The sequence below is a fragment of the Carassius auratus genome, chromosome 15, assembly GCF_003368295.1.
Source record: "Carassius auratus strain Wakin chromosome 15, ASM336829v1, whole genome shotgun sequence".
In the NCBI taxonomy this organism is placed as follows: domain Eukaryota; kingdom Metazoa; phylum Chordata; class Actinopteri; order Cypriniformes; family Cyprinidae; genus Carassius; species Carassius auratus.
In genome coordinates, this window is record NC_039257.1 from 23,907,404 (window position 1) to 23,930,048 (window position 22,645).

General features: G+C 39.2%; 2 protein-coding genes across 4 annotated transcripts in view; one reads left to right on the top strand and one right to left on the bottom strand.

Moving 5' to 3' along the window:
• The window catches only part of LOC113115415 (tyrosine-protein kinase receptor UFO-like), a 1,029,470-nt gene that overhangs the window by 293,601 nt on the left and 713,224 nt on the right, over window positions 1-22,645 (top strand). The gene's annotated exons all lie outside the window — the stretch shown is intronic.
• Window positions 9,573-20,428, bottom strand: mfsd1 (major facilitator superfamily domain containing 1). Of its 2 annotated transcripts, XM_026282997.1 has the most exons (17): window positions 20,236-20,428; window positions 19,904-19,956; window positions 19,616-19,728; window positions 19,418-19,460; window positions 19,034-19,101; window positions 18,852-18,960; window positions 17,405-17,507; window positions 16,737-16,835; window positions 16,540-16,651; window positions 16,377-16,433; window positions 14,945-15,101; window positions 14,767-14,864; window positions 14,577-14,689; window positions 12,631-12,678; window positions 12,505-12,556; window positions 9,774-9,885; window positions 9,573-9,702 (listed from the first exon to the last, which is right to left on the bottom strand). In XM_026282997.1, exons 1-17 carry the CDS (start codon window positions 20,381-20,383, stop codon window positions 9,655-9,657), a joined length of 1,533 nt encoding a protein of 510 aa, XP_026138782.1. In that variant the 5' UTR covers window positions 20,384-20,428; the 3' UTR covers window positions 9,573-9,654. The 2 variants fall into 2 exon arrangements, with proteins under 2 accessions (XP_026138782.1, XP_026138781.1); XM_026282996.1 differs by having other exon boundaries at window positions 9,574-11,691; window positions 20,236-20,427.

Consider the following 22,645-nt stretch of genomic DNA (forward strand, 5'->3'; position numbering starts at 1 on the left):
TTCATTCCTCCCATGAGCGCTTCAGTATGTTCCAGTGCACATGAAAAGGCTGACGGTGTCAGACGGAGGTGAGGATATTACAGTTTCTCACAAAAAGACACACCAGCAATGAACACAACAACTTCTCTGTGTCAGCATCAGCATCACACAGAAAACCCATCCCTCATGGGTGGAGCTCCTACAGCTTCAGAGGAGTAACGCAGTGCTGAACCAGCGCTCAGGTAATAACCTGTCTGTCTCTGAGGAGCTTTCAGACTGAACATCAACCTCAAGATATTGACTGAATGACAAACACTCCTCTAGAAGACCGTAACACAAACCTGCACTGCGAGAAGACCACTGCACAACACCCACAGAAACCAACTATTATAGGTTTAACAGTTGTCCTGACCTTCATCAGCTCTACAGTCTCATCAGAGAACAGCTGATTTTATTTGTGAAAGCATGTTATCAGTGACCTGATACAGGTTTATCTGCAGGCACAGTCATTAATTGGAAAATTGGAAATCAATTTACTCCAACAACACATCTACAGCAGAGGGAAAAAACTGAAGAAAACCTGACAGCTGCTGGCTCTGAAAAGCTCAACAGATAAGAGTAAAGCCAAAATCTTTTCAAGTTAAATTAATTTGTCCTACTGTTATATGCAGTTTACATACTAGACATAAATGATCTATAACAAACAGCCATACTCTGCTCAGCTGCACACGATCTGGGGAATCATTCATGACTGCAGTGAGACACACTGAAGTAGTGATGCTTGACTTAATAAACTCACACAGAATGGCATTGACTGCTCTTCAGAACATACAGATCGATTCTGTGATGCAGAGAGAAAAGCGTCTGTCGGATGTGTGACTGTAAACATCTCTGAGACGAGAGCTAAGACGCAGATACAGCAGACAGAGATGAAGGGCAGAAAACGGCTCTGTTCACCTCAGAGATGTGCAGTATGCATACACACAGCAAGTTCATTCATATCTATAATTAAGCATTAAAACTGATGCTGTCAGTCACAGCACAGCGTCCAGATCTGATGCTTTGGAGGGACAGTTTACTGTGAGATATAAGATGTAAGATACATTACCACTCACTCAGAAAAACAAAGAAGATGCAGTCAGATGGATTCAGTTAAATCATGCATTTTAATTTCAGCTTATCTCAATCTTCCCACATGAAGCGTATTTTGGATATTGTTTTTTCCGTGTATTTCTGCCTGGTATGGATGCATGAAATTAGCAATATTTGAACTCTTAGAAGAATCATAACTGACAAACGACAGCGACTGTGTTCGACACATTTAAACAACAGCGTTCACTAGGTTTCTTCATTTAAAATAAAAAGCTTTTGTAACATTATCTCTGACATTCAAAAGCTTGTCCGTATATTTATTTATTTATATACAGAAAGAAATTATAGAAATGAATGTTTTTTATTTAGTAAGGATGCTTTAAATTGATTGAAAAGAGATGATAAAGACAATGTTACAAAAGAGTTGTATTTCAAATAAATGCTGTTCTTCTGAACTTTATATTAATGAAAGAAACCTGAAAAAAAATCCACTCATCTGTTTTCAACATAATAATAATAATATTAATAATAATAATAATAATAAATGTTTTTGAGCCGTACATCAGAATTTTAGAATGATTTCTGAAGGAGTAATGATGACGAAAATACAGCTACAGCTAATACAGGAATTAATTACACTTTAAAATATATTCAAATACAAAACAGTATACGCTATTTTAAATAGTACAAATATTTACGAATAGTTTTTGCTGTATTTTGGATCAAATAAATGCAGGCTTTGTGAGCAGAAGAGACTTTAAAAAATCATAGCCTACTGCTCAAAAACTGTCCACTGGTGGTGTCAATTTACGTTTTTTTTTTAATGTTTATTTGACGTTCAAAGCAAGTAAGAAAATCTAACAATGTCCAAAATCTGGTAACAGGGTTACCAAAATCTCAACCTCACTTAAACTACATAAAACTATTCCGATGACTTCCTGAGCTTGATAATAAGCATGTTCTGATGATATGCAGCTCGTAACTGTAGCGGCTCCCTGCCCAAACACCGCCCAGAAAGCCCGGCTTCTCCTCCCAGCGAGATCAACACATGCAGACAGAAGACAGCGGTCAAATCATGCTCCACATGCGACGCGATCCCGACGCCACCGCGAACAATCACACAGCGCGCATCATCAGGACACTGAGCTGAGGAGGAGGATGGGGATGATGAAGAGCGGGTTTACCTGACAGAAGCCGAGAGCGTCTTCAGCATCACCTCCGCGAGCGAGCGTCTGCCCCGAGCCGCTGCTGCAGGACAGCGCGTCAAGAGCGTCGCGGCAAGAGCGTCCAGCCAATCAGATCGTCGCGTCCGCGCAGCGTCACACTCCATCATCAGCATCAATCACGAACACGCTGCAGCGGGGCTAGTTGTCACAAATGTTTCTATGAAGGTAAAACAGTAGCAAAACTCGCTTGTTGATCTTAATGTGAGAACTTGTCATATTAACTCTCTCTTTTTTTTTTTAAATCACTCACAGGCAGCTCCGATGTAAAAAGCTGAATCTTTCAATTTGCACACACTGACAATGATCAAAACACCCGTGGAGATGAATAGTTACAAATGTGTAGAATGACATTCACATAAAAGAAAAAAAAAGAGTTGTGTTTAATGCATTATCAAACAACACTTGTGTGAGAACACAACAAAAATGACATACACAAATCTTTACGACATATTTACATTTGCTGCACAACTTACAACCTCTCAGATCTGGAGTACAAGTTCAAATCCTAGCGCTCTGACTATTGCAGTATTCCTGTTACAAAACTCACTTGTGCATTTGATAGAGGGCAGAGCTGGGGGCGGGGCTTTGGTATGAATGAAGAAATCTTATTGGTCGATGCCTGACCAATGAACAACGTCAGCCATCATGACTTGCCAAAAAAGAAATTTGTGTTTTATGCATTTGTATCACTTATTTGTAAAAAAATAAACTGCAAACAATTTTCACCAAATAGCCTTAGCTTTAACATAATTTTAAGACACTAGATTCATCAGGTATTATATGGTAGACAAATAATGCAACATATTTCATATGTATATCCCACTGCATATCACTATACCAGAGTTGCGACATAACTCTGTTGTTTTTATTATTTCTGTGTTCTAAGTACTGAACCTTTTTAAATGCAACATTGTATATATATATATATATATATATATATATATATATATATATATATATATATATATATATATATATATATATATATATATAAAATCGAGTGTTTGATAATGTTTAAATGTACATTAAAAATAAAAACCTAAAAATGGTTATGACCAGCAATACTGTTTTGAGCAACTAGACTAGAGCTAAATACATGTATTTATTAAACATCCATAAGGCCATCTAGTGGTTAAACAATTTTCTCTATTTTAACCTTAAATACTACATTAATTGTAATATTAATAATAAACATATCAGAAAATGTTATATTTTAAATGGTCATTCATGTATCATAATTTTTGTTCATATTGTTTAGTACCAAAATCTCTTCAAATTAACTAAACAGAACTGAGCTAAAATGCAGTACAGTTATTTTATTTGTTAAAACTTACATTTAAGGTGTTTGGTCACATTTAACATAATACTATTTCATTCCCCAGAATAAAATGGTATTGTAAAGCATAGTCAACTTAGTAATCCATGGGCAATGGATGTACATTATGTGTTGAAGAAACAGTCGAGCAACAGAGAAGGACAGCAGCTTGAGAGTGTTTTGTGTCGTTTTCTCATTAGACTACTGTGTAGTCGTCATTGCTAGGAAACTTTTTTGGTTTAAATTGTGTGTGTCTTACCCTGGTAAATACGTGCTGAAAGTGGCACTTGGTTTTGCATTTGCCTATCGCGGGACTGCCCAGTTTCGATCTGCTAAATAGTGAGACGTGGCCAGCTGACTTCAATCACAGGTAATCAGGCAAATACAAAAGCGGTAGGTTTCACTGCGGCAGCGGTCGCGGCAGCCTTCGGGGGAATCCTACTCGTGTAAAATCAAACCTGAAGATACTGCCACCCCTGCAGCCCTCTCCACTAACTTCACTTGTTCCCACACTCCTCGTACCACTGGGAGGGGTGGAGGAATGGGTCTCCTTATATCAAAAGAATGGAAATTTGATCTTCAGTCATCACCTACAGGTACTGGTTCATTTGAATCACATGCCATTACTGTAACCCACCCTATTAAAATCCACTGACTGATGCTCCTAACAATTTGCAAAACTCTTTCCAAAATTTGGATATGAACTGAGATCCCCTGTCAGAAACCACCCTAACCCTAACCCTAAGCCGAAAGACGTGATCTAGGACAGTGACCGCTGTCTCCTTGTAATTTGGGCAAGGGAATGAACTGTGCCACCTTCCAGAACCGGTCCACTACGGTCAAAACGACCGTCATGCCATTAGAGGGCGGGAGGGCGGTTACAAAATCTAGAGCGATGTGGGACCAGGGTCTCGAAGGGACAGACAGCGGTTGAAGAAGCCCATCAGGAGGTTGGTTAGATGACTTACCACTGGTGCAAACTGAGCAAGCCAAAACAAAATTGCGGACATCACGAGCCATACGTGGCCACAAGAATCGTTGTCTAACCAACCCATTAGTTCTACTTTTCCCCCTTAGTGACAAGCTACATTAGAACAATGACCCCACTGGACAACGTCGGACCTTAACTCCTCTGGCACAAATAAATGGTTCAGTGGACAACCGGACGGAGGCGTTACCCCTTGTAAGGCCATCTTGACCTTCGACTCAACCTCCCATATGAGTGCTGAGACCACTAACTTCTCAGGTAAAATAAAAAAGTGCCCATCGAGCCTGCCTGGAATTGAGTCTTTTGGCAGTTTTAATGTACTCTAAATTCTTATGATCGGTCCAAACAATAAAAGGAACCTCTGAACCTTCCAGCCAGGGACGCCACTCCTCTAATGCTAATTTGACGGCCAACAACTCTCTATTGCCAATGTCATAATTACGTTCAGCAGGAGATAGTCGATGAGAGAAAAACGCGCAAGGATGTACCTTATCGTCCGAAGCAGCACGTTGGGACAACACTGCTCCTACCCCCACCTCTGACGCATCGACCTCCACCACGAACTGCCGTGTGGGATCAGGGGCCACAAGGATGGGAGCCGAAACGAAGCGGCTCTTGAGGTTAGCGAACGCAGCCTCAGCTGCATTCGACCATCTGAACGGAGTACTGGGGGAGGTCAAGGTTGTCAGAGGTGAGGCTAGTAGGCTGAAATTGCGAATGAAACGCCGATAGAAATTGGCGAACCCCAGAAACCGCTGTAGGGCCTTACGGGAATCTGGGGTGGCCAATATATCACAGCCTTAACCTTGTCAGGGTCCATACGTATTCCCTTGGACGAGATGATATATCCTAGGAAGGGAACAGACTGTGCATGGAATATGCATTTCTATATCTCTCAACACGTCATTAACGAGTGCTTGGAAAACCCCAGGCGAGTTGGAGAGCCCGAACGGCATCACCGTATTCAAAGTGCCCTCTAGGGGTATTAAAGGCGGTTTTTCATTCATCCCCCTTCCTGATGCGGACCAAATGATAAGCATTACGTAAATCCAGTTTTGTGAATATGGATGCTCCCTGCAACCTCTCGAAAGCTGAAGACATGAGCGGCAAAGGATAGATATTCTTTATCGTGATGTTATTCAGCTCTCGGTAATCAATGCAAGGTTGCAGGGAACCATCCTTCTTACCCACAAAAAAGAATCCCGCCCCCGCTGGAGAAGAGGAAGGACGGATGAACGCAGAGGCTAAGGAATCAGAAATGTATTTCTCCATGGCCTCCCTCTCAGGAATAGAAGGAGTATAACTTGCCCTTAGGCGGAGACTTACCTGACACTAAATCTATAGCACAGTCGTAGGGAAGCAGCACGGGACTTACTGAACACTTCCTTCAGGTCCAGATACTCTTCGGACACGTTTGGCAAAACCATATTCTCCTTCTGAAAGACAGAAACAGGGACTACAGGACAAGCAGAAACCAGACAAGACTCATGACAACTTTCACTCCACAATGTGACTCCACAATGTGTTAGAACCCCATTCCACTCGTGGATTATGTTTGGTTAACCAGGGGTGACCTAACACAATGGGAGCAACAGGGGAATCCATTAAAAAAAAGGAAATGGTTTCGTGATGGTTTCCAGACGTGAGCAGTGTGATGGGTTCGGTATGGTGAGTGACATGAGGCAGTTCCTGGCCGTTGAGTGCGGTGACATGGATGGGGAGAGACACAGGAAGGACAGGAATGTTCAAGTGATGTGCAAGTGGAGAATCAATGAAATTACATCCGGCTCCGGAGTCCAGAAGGGCTTGACATTCGTGATATTGATTCCTCCACCGCAGTTTCACCGGAAGGAGGGTCAATGATGTAGATGAGTACTTCCCAGCGGAGATCCCACCTGATAGTAGCCTCAAGTTTACTACCGGGCTGACTCTTTTACCGGGCATGAGTAGGTGTTAAGGTGTCCGTGTTCACTCTCACGGACCCTTTCCTAGACTGTGCCCAGCTGGTGGCATGACCTCCCAATCTTAATTCATACAGCTGTGTCTGTACTCATTTTCAAGAAACATCTAAAGACTCATCTTTTTCGCCTGCACTTAACCAACTAATACCAGCACTTTTCCTTTTCTTGTCTTTTCATTTATAAAAAAAAAAAAAAAACCTGGCTATGCGTTCTATACTAAACTAACCATTGACGGTTAATCAGCATCCTTCCTCCACCCCATCACCTCACTCGAGTTAACTTTATAATTAGACGGGGAAGGGGGGGTATTCTAGGTTTGGGCCATTCCCGAGCTTGGAGCCCTTCCCTGGACAGCACGCCAAATACGCATACCATACCTCAGCTAATTATAGGTAAGTGTGAACTCGTGAACCTTGTTTTGAGATAAATGCTTTTATTCGCAATGTCTTGGATAAGTACTTCATTAACCACAATCCTGAACAATCCCACAATCCCACAGTGATGCATCTGATTGGTGGAACTCGTGTAACCATCTGGTTAAACCCCTTGAAGGTCTGTGAAGACCATTAATAAAAAAAATAAAAAAAACCTGTGTTGCGTTTTTGCACGGTAGACTTATCAGTGCAATCATGATCTCCTTGGCTGCCATGATGGCTTTTTTCAAGGAGGAAAACAAAAGTGTTCAAAGGGGTGAAAACCACTTCAGATCGGGTCATGTACATGTAGTTGAGTGAAGCGTGTCCGAGTGTTGAGTTGGTAACGTTAGTTATCATTATTGTCCACTTTAGCCTTCATATGGTATGAGTCATATCAAGCATTTTATGATGGCACTGTCAAAACAATATTTAGCCTAGGCATACCTTTTAGTGCATTTACTGAACATTTGTTTAATGGCAACGACGTGTGTTGGCGACGATTGCAGTCAGGTACACAGCACTGCACCATGTTGCTGACGTTATTGTTAACCTCTTTCACACGCGCACACAATATATAAAATACACAATGATAAATATAAAAATCATTACACAATTCCTAAATAAAACACTAATTATTTACAAGATTAATACTGAAAGAACTGCTATTACTGCACATTCACTATGTAAAATAAAATTCAGATTTGGAAATTGCTCAAAAGGCTAGTTCGCGGTTGTGGCTTCAGTCGAATTCAGTAAGGTGCGGTGGTTTATGGGATGAGTAGTTCCTTCGCTAGAAATTAAAATATGTACACAGTCTTGTACCTTTGACTTTTTTTTGGATTTTGAGTTCAGCCGTAGCTGGTTATCCTCACACATGCTCTAAAACTCTTTAGATACGGATTTTTTCAGAAAGTCAATGGGAGAAATGAATGGGAAATTTACTTCCGGCACCAAAGCTCTCTCGGCTGTGGGCGAGACTGTGATGCTCTATAGCTCCATGAACCATGTGACCATGTGACCACGTGGCGGTGAGTTCAGAGCATGTCACAACTGTTTCTCAGCTGCTCTGGTACAGCGAGTTTACTCTGCAATATGCAGTGGGATATACATATGAAATATATTGCATTATTTGTCTACCATATAATACTTGGATGACAAAATGAATGCAGCGTCTTAAAATCCTGTAAAAGCTAAGGATATTCAGTGAAAATAGTTTGCAGTGTTTTACAAATAACTGATACATGTGCATAAAACACAAATTCTTTCTTGGCAAGTTGCAATGGCTGGCTTTGTTCATTGGTCAGGCATCGATCAATAAAATATTTTAATTTGCAACAAAGCCCTGCCCCCAGCTCTGCTCTCTCACATCTGCATATACAAGTGCATGAGTGAATTTTGCAACAGGAATACTAATACTTTACTTTACAGTTTACACAAGATGACATCTCTAATCTCTTTCATCACAAAAAATAAATAAATAAATAAAATTGATAACACACACACACACATATATGTGTGTATGTGTGTGTGTTATCTGTTAATACTTTACTATTAATGAACAGACAGACACATAAGTCACAAACATATTAACATTCTAGTAAATTCTACTAACAATAAGATGATTAATGAATCAGTAACCAGCACTCCACTGAAACGTTTCATTTTAGCTAACCACTAATCTACTAGTTAATTAATTTCTTCTGAAGGGTTTGGAAATAGGCTCCTTGAGTAATTACTAGTGGTGGGTTACCATGGTTTTCACTTTAGAATGAATTAATGCATTATTCTCATTAATTGTGAAACTATGAAGTTTGGTAATATTCTTCTACAATGTATAAAAGTAGTAGTTAATAATTAGCTAATGCATTGAAAGCTATTTCTTCGTAATTCTTTGTTTTGGAGTTGATAGTTAATAGTAGCCTCTAAAGGTTCATACGGTGTTTCTCATTTGTTCCTTTGTAGTTATTAATTAATAACAGGACAGTTTTCTAAAGTTTTAATGAAAGTTTAAGTGAAAAAACAGTGCAGCCAACTAGCACAAGCAGGTTTGAGCATAGACTTCTTGTTGTGTTGAGCAATAGTACATTGTCTTAAAATGTCAGAGTCTTTTGAAAAACAAAATATTAAAAACTTGTATACTTAAATGTTCTGATTTCTTTGCATGAATTCAATATTTGGCTTGATGGCTACATCTGGTGGAAATTTTGTGTCAATAGCCCACTTAGAGATCCCCTTACTGATGAAAATGCTGATGTGTCAAAAAGAAAAGAAAAAATTCCCCGCTGTATAAATGAAAACCTGTTTTATATTTAGAATATAAATCAAGTATGAAGGTCCACTGCTAATTTAACTGTGTGAGCAGTTCACAAAAAACACAAGATGTTTAAATTCATATGAATTAAGACACCAATTCACCAAAAGGTAAAAGAGCTGTGAGTGAATTGCCATGAGACTGCATTGAAAACACCAATAACACCATGAAGTGTGTGCATCTGTATCAGGACGCTCTCAGATAAGACCGTGCACATCTCTCTGCTGAATGCATCTACAGACTCATGCACTTTAGCTGGATTGCAATCAAACACAAACATCCAAATAGATGCACACACACACAAAAAGTTTATTAACACAAATGCATTTGTCTCTGGCAGCGTTACTGGACAGCGTGGAGCACACCTCATCTGAGGACACTCCTGTAGGCCAGTGAAGACCTGTGGTCCGGCATCTGCCAACACAACAACACCTGTGTGAGACCACCGCGAGCTCCATCAGACGCTTTGAGATGTCCAGTGATACCTGCACTCCCAGTCTGGACAGATAGCGGATCCGCAGACCGAACGGAGACAGAGGCTTCAGATGATCGTGATCCTCCACAGACGGCTGAGGGACACGCAGACGTTGAGCATCCCTGAGACACAACACAAGCGCAGCTCACACACAGACAAAACTGTGTATCTGATGTTTTATTATCACAGTGAGCTCCCAAACCCCACAGTACACACATCAAACCAGAGTAACTCAGATAACCCAGCTGAAGGGTTTGGACTCGCGCTGCACTGCAGCGGTCGGAAGACAAACAGGACAACTTTATACATGTGTATCAAATATACAGCTGCATTACAAATACAGCATTACACACTCAAAGAAAGAGTATATAGAGAGTGTACAGTACAAAAGACAAATACAAATATGAATGTCATCCAAAATCGGATTTGAAACAAAAATATTAGCTAATTTGCTACTGTTCATATTCCACTATATATATATAAAAAAAAAAATGTAACGTCTAAATATAACTGCAAAAAAAAAAAAAAAAAAAGGTTAAGTCATACATTGGAAACAAAAATGTATATAAAACATATATAGTAAAAAATAAAATAAAGGGTTCAGATTATGCATGTGCACATAAAATCAATCTTGATCGTACAACCCTATTCTAATCTAAGCACTGAGAAGCATACATACACGAAATTAAATAAAAAATCTATATTTATTGTCTTTTGAGAAGTGCACTGTAAAAAATGAGTTTTTGAAGTTATACCAGAATAATTAGAAGACAACACTATTCCAGTCTGTCTACTTCAAAAAATAATGTTTAATTCAATGTGTTACTTGACTATACTTAATTTTGTCAAATTTACTAGCAATTTCTAAGTGAAAATTGTTACATGTTCAAAACAAACCAGAATTATTAAAACTGACTAAAAACAATCAAAAAGTTAAGGCATGAGGCATTTTTTAGAGTGGAGCTCAAATCATTTCAATCATTTAAGTGAATCTGTGAAGAGATACTCCCCAATCAAGAGCTAGTTGTTGATTAGTGACCACAGACAGTATGAACCCTGACTGACGTCTCGTCACACGGAGAACTGAACTAATGCAGATCTGACTTGGTTTGGCTGGACCCTGAAGATATTTCTGCTTATCTCAAGAAGCTCATTGATTAGTATGATGTTTCATACTAAGATACAGTACATAAGAACCTGTTTTCTTGGTTCTTTTGTCAGTCATTGGTTTATGTAATTTTCTTGTTGTAAGTGCTCTCTGTGTTTGTTTGCTGAAACTCATCCACACCTCTGTCTGCACATTACACATGGACACCAGACACTGACTCAAGCCACTGACTGTCACAGTGTGTATATACCGTGTGTGTGTGTGTATATAGAGAGAGAGAGAGAGAGTGAGAGTAAGAGAGAGAGAGAGAGAGAGAGAGAGAGAGAGAGAGAGAATGTAACGTTGGATAACGAGATTATCGTTCAGCAGAAGAAAGCAACTCATACAGGTTCAGGACCTATTTTAGGACATTATTGTGACATTATTTTCAAGATGATTAAACACATTTAACCCATGCACTACTACAATAATAGTGATTAAAATGTAGGTACAGTTTCATTATTAGTCATAAATTACACTACAGTTATTAAAAGGCAATTAAATATTAGTAAAACAAATACTACAATGAGATAATTATAGTAGTAAATTATAAAATATACATTTTCAATTAATATATTTTTTTTGTATGACAGGAGCAAGAATGCGGGTTAAAATGTGTTTAACTGTAATGGAAATAATGTGGAGCTGACTGAAGATGTCTGTGCATGGGTTGGGAGGTGCTCAGTGAAGGATTGTGGGTAGTCTGAAGCGCTCGGTGACGTGTCAGAGAGAGTGGTCAGTGCAGAAAGGCCCGAGGTGAAGGAGATCAGACGTGCTTCACCTGAAACACAGCACAGGAGACATCATCAAACCTGTGGGAATATAACAAACCTCTCCTCCGGACTCACAGACGCTCCGGACACTTCGGATTAATTAGCATAATACCGCCTAATTACAGCTACGCAAACTGCGTCGAATATTCTGCTCTACTTTCTCAGGTCTGGCTCCAGTATATTGCATAAATGCCAAAAATACTGATAGGCCATGCATAGCAATAAATATTAATTAACGTGTGTCCACCAAAGAGTTTTTACTCAGCTGAAATAATGTCAGGCGCGCTTCATAAAATGGCCATATGATGTGGAATATCCACAGTATTACTAGTATCTGGTATCGGTGGACGGGGCTAAATATGCAGTACTGTAGAATAGTGGGCGGAGCTAAATATGCAGTGATGTAGAATAGTGGGCGGAGCTAAATATGCAGTACTGTAAAATAGTGGGCGGAGCTAAATATGCAGTACTGTAGAATAGTGGGCGGGGCTAAATATGCAGTACTGTAGAATAGTGGGCGGGGCTAAATATGCAGTACTGTAGAATAGTGGGCGGAGCTAAATATGCAGTACTGTAGAATAGTGGGCAGGGCTAAACATGCAGTGATGTAGAATTAGTAGGCGGGGCTAAACTTGTGGTACTGCATAATTGGTGGGCGGGGCTTAACAGTGCCCACTTATATGTCAAAAGGTCAAGGGAATTTTTGTTTCTCAGTTCATGACCCTTTCAACTATTGAAATGTCCAATAAATGCTTGATTTTGCCAGTGATATTTTCAGTGTTTTAGTGCCGCTGTATGAGATGTGTGTTGTATCGACTCACTCAGGCTTCATTCGGCTGGTTCGTTCCGAGGCCGATAGGTTCAGCTCTCCCTCTGAAAACAGAAGAAGGAAACGTGAGGAACAGCTCATTGCAGGCTCACATTATCTGGAGTGAACACTGTCTTACCTTTGTAAGAATTATACAGATACAGCAGAACCACTGCCAGCAGAGCCACTGAAACACACACACACACACACACACACACACAACATCACATCACCAAGTGTCCACATCCAAGTGTTAATAAACATACAAAGAGTGCTCGTCTGCTTCTTACAGAATCAAAATCAACTACAGATCACAGTTGGAAGTTATTACAAGCACTCAATGATGGTTCAAAGTGGGTTTTAAGCAAAAATATGAGAAGTTAATGTACATAAGTTCGAATGTGGCCTGATGCTACTTCTGTTTGTACTTTAGGAAGCATTCTTGTAAGCATCATCGATAGTTTGTGTTTCTGGCATATAACCAAACTTCATCTTAATTTAATGCAGAATTTAGCAAGGATGTTTTAAATTGATCAAAACCGATGATAAAGACATTAACAATGTCATAAAAGACATATTTCAGATACATTTTATAAAAGACATTCAGCTAAATGGTGTTTTTATGAACTTTCTATTCATATAAATTCAACTTGGCTGTTTTCAACAAAATAATAATAATAAATATAGCTGCAAGCAGTAATTACGGGGCAAGCACTCCAGAAACACATTGAGGAGCTAATCATAGCATGGAGCATCAGAGCAAATGCAACAATGAGCAATAAATGCAATTTTAGGATGACTGTAATTGAAATGGCTGAAAAATCATAAATACAACCACTAGTAGCATGAGTCATTGGATTATCACGTTTAACCAATAGGTGGCGCTGTTATCAAATCGATGTGGCGTGTAAAACATTGCAGAGAGACAGCCTCAAGAGTCATTTTGCTGTGGTATGCAAAAAAAGATTTTGTCTATCAACACAAAATCCATAACATTTTGTTGGCATGGTTTGAAGATGATATGATTAGATTCTGGTGAAAATCGGACCAACCACCTAGGAGGAGTTTGAAAAACTGTTTTTTTAAAGAAAATCAAATTGGTGGACAGGAAGTTTGGCTGACGATGGCAGCACTGGTATCACTGTTCTAATTTTTCCACATTTTGAACACAAACAAAGTTACAGACCACAGCTCTGATTGGTTGTTGAGTGGTAAGAGAATCAACCAATCAGAGCTGCGGTCTGTAACTTTGTTTGTGTTCAAAATGTAGAAAACTGTATATAATAAGCGAGTACACGATTGACTCCATTTTCCAAACCGTGTTTTTAGCTTGTCCTGAATCACAAGGGTGCACCTATAATAAGTGTTTATATTCGGACTACTTTAGATTGCTTCGGGGGTAAAGCGGTGGAGTAACCCAGTACCTTTGTGATTCTTCATAGACATAAGAAGTAATTCCGCTACAATGTTCTTCCGCAAGACGCAAGCAGTTCTATTTATTATCCGCTACAGCGTCAAAAGTTACCGACTTCAGCTATAATACAAGTCTCATTACAATAATAAAAAATTCACAGAAAGCTATTAGCATTTATTTGAAATTCCTTATAACACACACCAAATTTGGTCTCAATACACCAAACCGTTGCGGAGATATAGCCTCATAATCATTTTTGCATGCTTTTCTTCAAAGTTTTCCATGTGTTATTCCTTAGACTCAAGAGCGGAAGAAGAAACAGAAGCAGAAGAAGAACAAGAACGCCAGCGGATACAATAGGTGCTTACACACCTTCAGTGCTTGACCCCTGATAAATGTTTTTTTTTAAGCAGCAAATCAGCATTTAAGAATGATTTCTGAAGGATCATGTGACTGGAGTAATGATGCTAAAAAATCATCTTTGATCACAGGAATTAATTACATTTCAAAATAGATAAAAGTTATTTTAAATAGTAAAAAAAATCAAAGATTAACTGCTTTTGCTATATTTTGGATCAAATAAATGTAGGTTTGGTGAGCAGGAGAGCCTTCTTTAAGAATCTTACCGGTCAAAAGCGCTTGACCGGTGGTGTATGGGTGTGTTTACTCACAGCACAGGCAGGCGATGAAGAAGACCTCGAGGAACAGGTATCCTTTGAGGTCTAAGATGCTCCCCGCAGCCATGGACATGAGCGCCAGGCCCAGGTTCTGTATGGACTGCATACTGTACAACACATCAGAGCGTTATTACTGGACCGACACATGTGCAGCAGCATCAGGAGACGGACGGACAACACTTACAATCCATACGCGGTTCCCAGCTGATGCTCTGGCACCACGAACGCCACCATGGGCCACAGAGCACAGGCCAGCAGCGAATACGACAGACCTAACAGACACTGACACACACACACACACACACCTTTATTTACTGTCACACCGGCTCTCACAGCTGATTGGTCGAGAGTTTGGCGGTTACCATTGCGATCCAAGGGTTCCAGAAGGTGAAGGCCAGCATCATGTGAGAGAGGAGCGTGGTGATTACGGCCAGCATAACCCACAAGACGTTCCTGCCGATCCGATCCACCACGAACCCCAGCAGAGGAGACGCCGGGGCCGAGATGATGTACACGATACTGCAACACACACACACAGGGCAAACACAGCAAATCTGCTCTTTAATGCACTTACACTCACTGGGAGGAAAGGTTACTTTAAAGATCTCTTCTTGTAATTATGCGATCAAAAATACAGTCAAATAGTAAAATATTATTACAATTAAAAACACCTGTTTTCTGTGTGAATCTGTGTTAAAGTCTAATTTATTTCTGTGATGCTCCGCTGTATTTTCAGCATCATTCCTCCAGTCTTCAGTGTCATATGATCTTCAGAAATTATGAAAATATGATGATTTACTGCTCAAGAAACAAAACTGGAATATCTCATAAAACATTTGCGAACAAGCACCGTTTCCGTCCAACGAGACAAAGAGAACAAAATCATCACTTCCTGATAAACTGGCACTTAATATAACTAAGAAAAGCAGCAGAAGCCACTGAATATAATCATTTTCATTTATAATAAATTACTTGCACCTAATAACGAGCAGACAAAACAAGCGTGAAAAATTTTTTTTATTCTAAATTAGTCATTTGCATCACTCGTTTCCGATGCAATACTTCAAAATACACATTAAAACGGAGTGAAGGAAACATAACCATTGTAAATGTCTTTTTACGTCCTTGATGAATTTAAGTATATGATGATTGTTTCTGTATTAAATTGAACAGTAGTGCAATAAAAATCTCATGCTTCTTATGGAAGTTAAAGTCGTGTTGTTTTATCAATTAGGTCATGAAATATTCAAGCAAACATCGCTCAGTGCATGCAGAGTTTTGCGCTTGCAGCTTCACCTGCTTTAATGTTGTCATTCCATGCCATTTAATGTACATTATTATTATAGTTTCTATGTGGCAGCCTGTAGCTCCTAGTGTTGTACGGATCTCTCAGTTAGAATTCACTGCTGTATTTAAATGTGATTGCGACTCCTAAATGTTTGCCAGCATGGTCTGAAGATGATCTGAGCCAATTTTGGGGAGAATCAGACCGACTAGGACGAGTTTGAAAAAGTAGGTTTTTAAAAATCTAAAAATAGTGAAAAACCTCAACCTTGTGATCCTTCTGTGCCATATAGTCCAAAAGATAGAAGCATAAACATGAGTGGAAATTAGGACAAGTGGTGGCGCTAGAGACTTTGAGTTACAGACTCCAAATTTGCTATGGTGACTTTTCTCACTGTCCTCTATCAGTGTGCCAAATTTCACAACTTTCCCGCCAGCGGTTCTATGGGCTTCCATAGACTCAAGAGCGTGTGTGTGTGTGTGTGTGTGCGTGTGTGTGTGTGTGTGTACCTGTTGATGGCTCTGGCCTGGACGGTAGTGAAGGCGAACTTCTCGATGAAGAAAACTCTGTGTGTGGAGAAATGCAAACATGATTTAAACTCATACACTCTCACTCCTTCACATTCATATGTCTTTCCAGTTGATTTTCAATATGAACAGGACAGAAACTCACTGGCCCAGTCCAATGAATGGGAAGATGGCCACGTAATAGGCCACACAGACTATGAAGATGAGCCAGAGAGAGACGGGAAAGTCCTTGACATCCGTCAGCTTGATGACTTCCCCTACATCACACACACTTCTGTAAAACAGTGTTTGACGGGACAGATGGCAGCCAGACACATAAACATCTGCTCTGAATCATCTCACCGGTTTTTCCCTGCTCCTTCTTGAGGATCTTCTCTGCTCTTCTGTCCAGGAAGCCCAGGATCAGAGCACAAATGAGGGAGAACAGACAGGTGGACGCCGCTGAGAAACACCAGACAGAGTTAACTCAGTATCTCTGTCACGGCACGATTCAAATGATAAAAAAACCCTCGTAACTTATATTCAGGAATATCACAGTAACGTGTTTCAGCACGCAGGCCTCCATCCGGGTTAAAAACATGCTTATCTGACATTAAAGCTGAAATATGAGCTGACACACCAGAGAGGAACAGAAACATTCAGTGATTTAGTTCACAAAAGACTCCGAAAGACAGAACCAGGCAAAGGAAAGCAGAAGTGAAACACGAGCCGTCGAGAAGCACATCAGAGCAGGAAACATCTCACGTCACAACAACACACTCAGACGAGCTCAAAACCAGAAAAGATACCGAATGTAGAGACTGAGCACTGCATGAAGATAGGTTTACAGACACTGAACTCACAAACAACAACTTCTAGCTTGCAAGCATCTAGAGACATGTATGTTCAATGAGGAAAGACTTCAAGATATTTCTAGGATTGTTGTTTATGGATCTGGCTGATTTCTATGGTTAGATTACACTGTTTGGAAATCCTCTGAGGGTTTGTAAGGGGTCTTGAAGGGCTCTCACCGATCATGAGTGTTATCCCGAGCGTGGTGTGTCCCGTTGAGCCCAGCATGGCCTCGATGCGGCCGTAAACCCAACCGATGACGTTCATGTTGACCGTGCTGCCCTGAACACACAGAGCATCCGCACTAATTATTGCTATTTATTTATGATTTTCAAGGACTAAAATCAGAGATCACAATATCATTATAACCTTTCACATTGTAATAAATAAACTAATAAAACAAAATGGTACAAATAAAGCGCGCACCGACTGTGGCAACTTTAACATGTGAAAGGATACTACGCCAAAGGTATCGCTTTCCTTATTTCATGAATATAAGATTAACCTGAAGAGTGAACGCTTCATCATTCACTTGTAAAGTCATGAGCTACATCACGTTCATGGACACGAGATAAAACTTGGTTCACTAGAACGAGACAACATTTGAACACTATTTTAAGAAATTTCCAATGCCAAAATATTGGTCTTTTAATCACAAAAAGCAAAATGCTGAGCTCCACAAAACAACATAGTTAACTAATCTAGCCATAAGTAACAATTATTTTGATAATCAAGTGATCTTCTGATTACTTTGACAAGTGAGTAATCTTTTTTTTGTAATTAAAATAGACCTAAGTGAAAAACAGGCTTTAGTATGACTACAGTTATATATTAAACTAACGATGAGGCAATAATAATTGGTTCAAATACAGTGTCAAAACCAAGTATTCATATGGCTTTAATTGAGCAACACTGTTCAAATACATAAAGTAATGTGCTTATACATAATATGAAAATAACTGACTTATGTGCATTAAGTATTATATCAAATATAGAGCAATTGTTTAAACATTTATATCGAAATCGTGATGTACAACAAATTGCATATTGCAAATTGCATTCTCCTTAGGTTAACACTATAGATCTAGTGATCAGTGAAAACTTTATCAAAAACAAAACTTAACACTATTTTCATAAACGGTCTTCAAGTACTTTACAAGTACCTTTTCATAAATATGTTTTCAGGGGTTTTCCAGGATTATATTTCATTTCAAGAAGTCAAATTCAATCACTTTTAGCAGCTTGTATGAAGCCTGCTTTATTTTTGTTCAAATATACAGAAGAGACTTCTTTCAAAAACATTTAAATCGTCTAACCAAGCCCAAACCTTTGAACTGCGGTATATTTTATGACATCAGCTGCAGTTTTACGGACAGTGAATGATCTCTTTTCTCCCAGCATTGTACATCAATGGTCATTTTTGGACAGAAGAATGAATCTTCACAATAACTCGTCTGAATGACAGTGACTCTACAGTCAATATGACTGAGTTCACATCACACATCAACATTCAGATCATCTCCTTAAATCAGATTTTCAAAAGTGGTCTGAACAGGTGACGAAGGCAGTCTTTACAGCTCCCATGTGACTGTCATGTCCTCTATCATCACACACACACACACTTACCACTCTGGCCATGCTGAGCTGCAGGCCGAACACCAGATTGAGCTCTTTTCCTTTGAACCAGTTCACTGCATACGTGTTCTGAGCCACAGCCAGCGACTCTCCGCCGATGCTGAACAGATCACGCATGTTTACACACAGACAGAGAAATACTAAATGCATTTAAATCACAGGACGCTGCTCACCCAAACACGAAGCGGCCCAGGTTCATCAGCCAGAAGTGATTGGCCAGAGCTCCAGCAGCAAATATGATCTGGGAAACAAGTCATGATCATACACAGCCATACTGATCAATTATTACCACTGGAAGGAAGCTTGTTCCCAACACAGAATAAAACATAAGAAAGAGTTTAAAGTATAGATTACACAATTCTAATTTTTTTACTCGCAATTTCTAGTTTATATCTCATTTATAAAATAAAACAAGGAATTGCGACTGTCACGAAAAAAAAAAAGAAGAGAGAATCACTACAAAAAAAGTTGCAAATACCTTTTTTTTTTCAATTATCATCCTGTGGAGGAAACAAACTTGTACAGCACTGATTACACTGCGGTGTGTAATAACCTACCTGCCCTAATAACACAAACAATGAGAAGATGATCGTCCCCAGCCTAGAAAGAACAGAAGCATGTGTAATCAGCTCAGTGAACACACTTTACTAAAGCAAACATGTGCTGTGATAGAGTCGAGGCTGGAGAACAGCAGTGAAGTCACGTACTGTATATGTGATCAAATGTGATTTAAGTGTGTGTTGAACTGGACCCACCTGATGCCAAACACCCGGTCCAGCAGAAAGCCCCCCAGGAAGCACAGCACAACATTAGGCCATGAGTACCACGCATACAGCTGCATGAACGAGGCTGTGTTCAGACCCATATCCTGAGACACACCAAACACACCCAGATCAGATCAGACCACAGTTAATAATCACATTCAAACACACTGCACATGTGTCCCTGCAGCACAGAAGAAGTCATCAGTGTCACAGGTGTATTTGTAGAAATAGACAACAAAATTATACACTGAGACAGACAGCACCTGAATCCACACACACCTGTATGACTTGAGTCTGGAGAGCTGCGGGGTTATCATAACAAAAGTAGCTACCTGAAATACAACAAAACGAGAAAACAGATAATGATCAGAAAAAGAAAACAGAAAGAGCACAATGGTAAATCAATATGTTAAGTTTCACTTTCACTGAAATCTGACACCACTGAGCCCAAACTCACAAAACACAGTAAAAACACAGTAAGTTACTCTTTTGATGTGAATATAATGCTAATATTTGCACAAGTTTAATCTGTTGCGTGAATATAACGCTGTGCTGGTGTGTCTGAATGATCGCGCTGGTCTCGTGACTCGTGAGGAACACGGTAACGTTACCGAAGCCCAGGAAGCACATGAAGACCAGGACCAGGATCCGGTGCAGCAGGTGAGTCGGGTCACACAGCGGGCTCAGGTGCGGAGACACGCCTTCATCATCATCTTCTTCATCATCCAGCAGACCCTCATACTCCCGACGGTCTGCCATGTTCACTGCCCGCGGTCATGTGACAGATCTGCGGCGCGTCACGTGATCAGGAGAAGAAAAAGGTCACACGTCTGGAAAAAAAAAACGCAGAGGAAAAATAATAATAATAATACTCAGAAAAAAAAACTTAAAATGAAACATTTACACTAAATGGTAAAGGGAATAGCTTGCTATTCATTTTAAAACTTACTTCAAAAACTAAGTTTGAGAGTTTTAGAATTCATTCATTATTCATTAATGAATATTTAGGATGCCAACATCAAAACTGAAAAAAAAAAACAAGTACATACTGCTTATATTGTTAAATGAAGAATTAGGGGATGGATCGTGTAATCGGTTTGTAATTTATAAGATCCGTCCGAACGAAGTGATTCACTCGAATGAATCAGACATTCGAACCGATTCTCTAGAATGAATCTTTCCAGAACTGCTTCTGAGAGAGCGAGCCGTTTATGACGAACCGGTTCACTAGAATGAATCGTACCTTTAACCCTCTATGGTACGGTAATTTATACCCATTTATTTGTTATTCTGAAAAACTACGATATATCACATTATGGGAATTAAAAGGGTAAAACTGAATGTCCTCTCAAAACTTCTTTTCCCATGGTCAACCTCACACAGAACACACCTGATGAAGTGCTCCAGAAATTGCTCTATTAACCTAATTTCTAAACATCTTTTCTCAAGGGGGATTTTTTTGCAACATCTTTGGTAAGTAAATTTGATATTTTCATTCACATATGAATTTTTCTCTAACATGGTTTTACTGTAAATTAAAAAAAAAGTATCAAGGTTGCCATATGGCAACTCTGTACTACTATGGAAAAATAGGTGTGTTGCCATATGGAAAATGCAGGTACTAAGTAAAAGTAAATGTGCTAATAATAATAATAATAATAATAATAATAATAATAATAATAATTGTTTAATCTTGCCAATGCAAAGTGAATTAAATTGCATAAAATGTATTCTCAGGCAGATATGCAAAGGCTAAGATATCAAAAACATCTAGCTAGTGCAACAATTATCAAAGTGGAGAACAAAAATGCATTCTTAGTTTAATGAAATATTAAATTAAATTAAGTCAAATCTATTTTTTTATTATGGTGGAAAACAAAAAGTAAATCTTTAAAGGGATAGTTCACCCAAAATAAACACAATTCTGTCATCATGTTCACTCCCTGATGTTCTGTCTTGATTGGTGTACACACTTAACACATTTTGAAGGATGATGCTAACCATCAGTTGCTGCCCCCAGTGGACTTTCAAAGTATTTATTTGTTCAGAATCAGAATCAGAATCAGAATCAGAATCAGAATGAGCTTTATTGCCAGGTATGTACACATACGAGGAATTTGTTTTCGTGACAGAAGCTCCGCAGTACAACAGAATGACAGCGACAGAACATAAAACACATAATAAAAGAATAAAAAATACAAATAAGTAGATAGTGAATAACAATATACAAATGACAATTGTAGGCAAGTATATTACAAAATGAAGTTATGTATGTACATATATATTGTGTGCAAAATTTAAGTGTATACTAAGTATGTGTGTTAGATAAATAAAGTGTGTGTGTATATAAATATAAAGTGTAGTGTGTCCGCCGTTATTATAAGCTGTTCATAAGATGGATTGCCTGAGGGAAGAAACTGGTCCTGTGTCTGGTCGTTCTAGTGCTCAGTGCTCTGTAGCGTCGACCAGATGGCAACAGTTCAAAGAGGGAGTGTGCTGGATGTGAGGGGTCCAGAGTGATTTTGACAGCCCTTTTTCTCACTCTGGATAAGTACAGTTCTTGAATAGATGGGAGGGTTGAACCGATGATTCGCTCAGCAGTCCGGACTACTCTCTGTAGTCTTCTGAGGTCAGATTTAGAAGCTGAGCTGAACCAGACAGTTACTGAATTCTGTTCGTTCGTTCATTCATTCATTCATTCATTCATTCATTTATTCATTCCATTCTATTATTATACATTGAGTGGTTTTTTTATCCCATGAGAAGTCCATCAGCTTACACATGGATAAATTGGTTATGACATATATAGAAAATATTAAATTTAATTTGTAGATGTATAGATGAAGTACTGTAGTTTTCAACTTTCAACAACAAAATCAGCTTTTCCTTTGACTACTTCAGTATACTCATCAATATCAGCTTCCATCACAGTATGTCTTTTATAAGTTCCTAACAAAAGCCAGACGCAGGTGACTTCACTGAAGAGGGGAGGCAGATGTTCATCTGTAGATCTTCTTCTCG

Excerpts from the sequence above, each read along its gene's own strand:
- mfsd1 (XM_026282997.1), bottom strand. The coding sequence starts at position 20,383 with ATGGCAGACCGTCGGGAGTATGAGGGTCTGCTGGATGATGAAGAAGAT. Across the intron at positions 19,957-20,235 it reads CATGTGCTTCCTGGGCTTCG|GTAGCTACTTTTGTTATGAT; the intron begins GTAACGTTACCG and ends GTTGTATTTCAG. Across the intron at positions 9,886-12,504 it reads ACCAGCCGAATGAAGCCTGA|GGATGCTCAACGTCTGCGTG; the intron begins GTGAGTCGATAC and ends GTTGTGTCTCAG.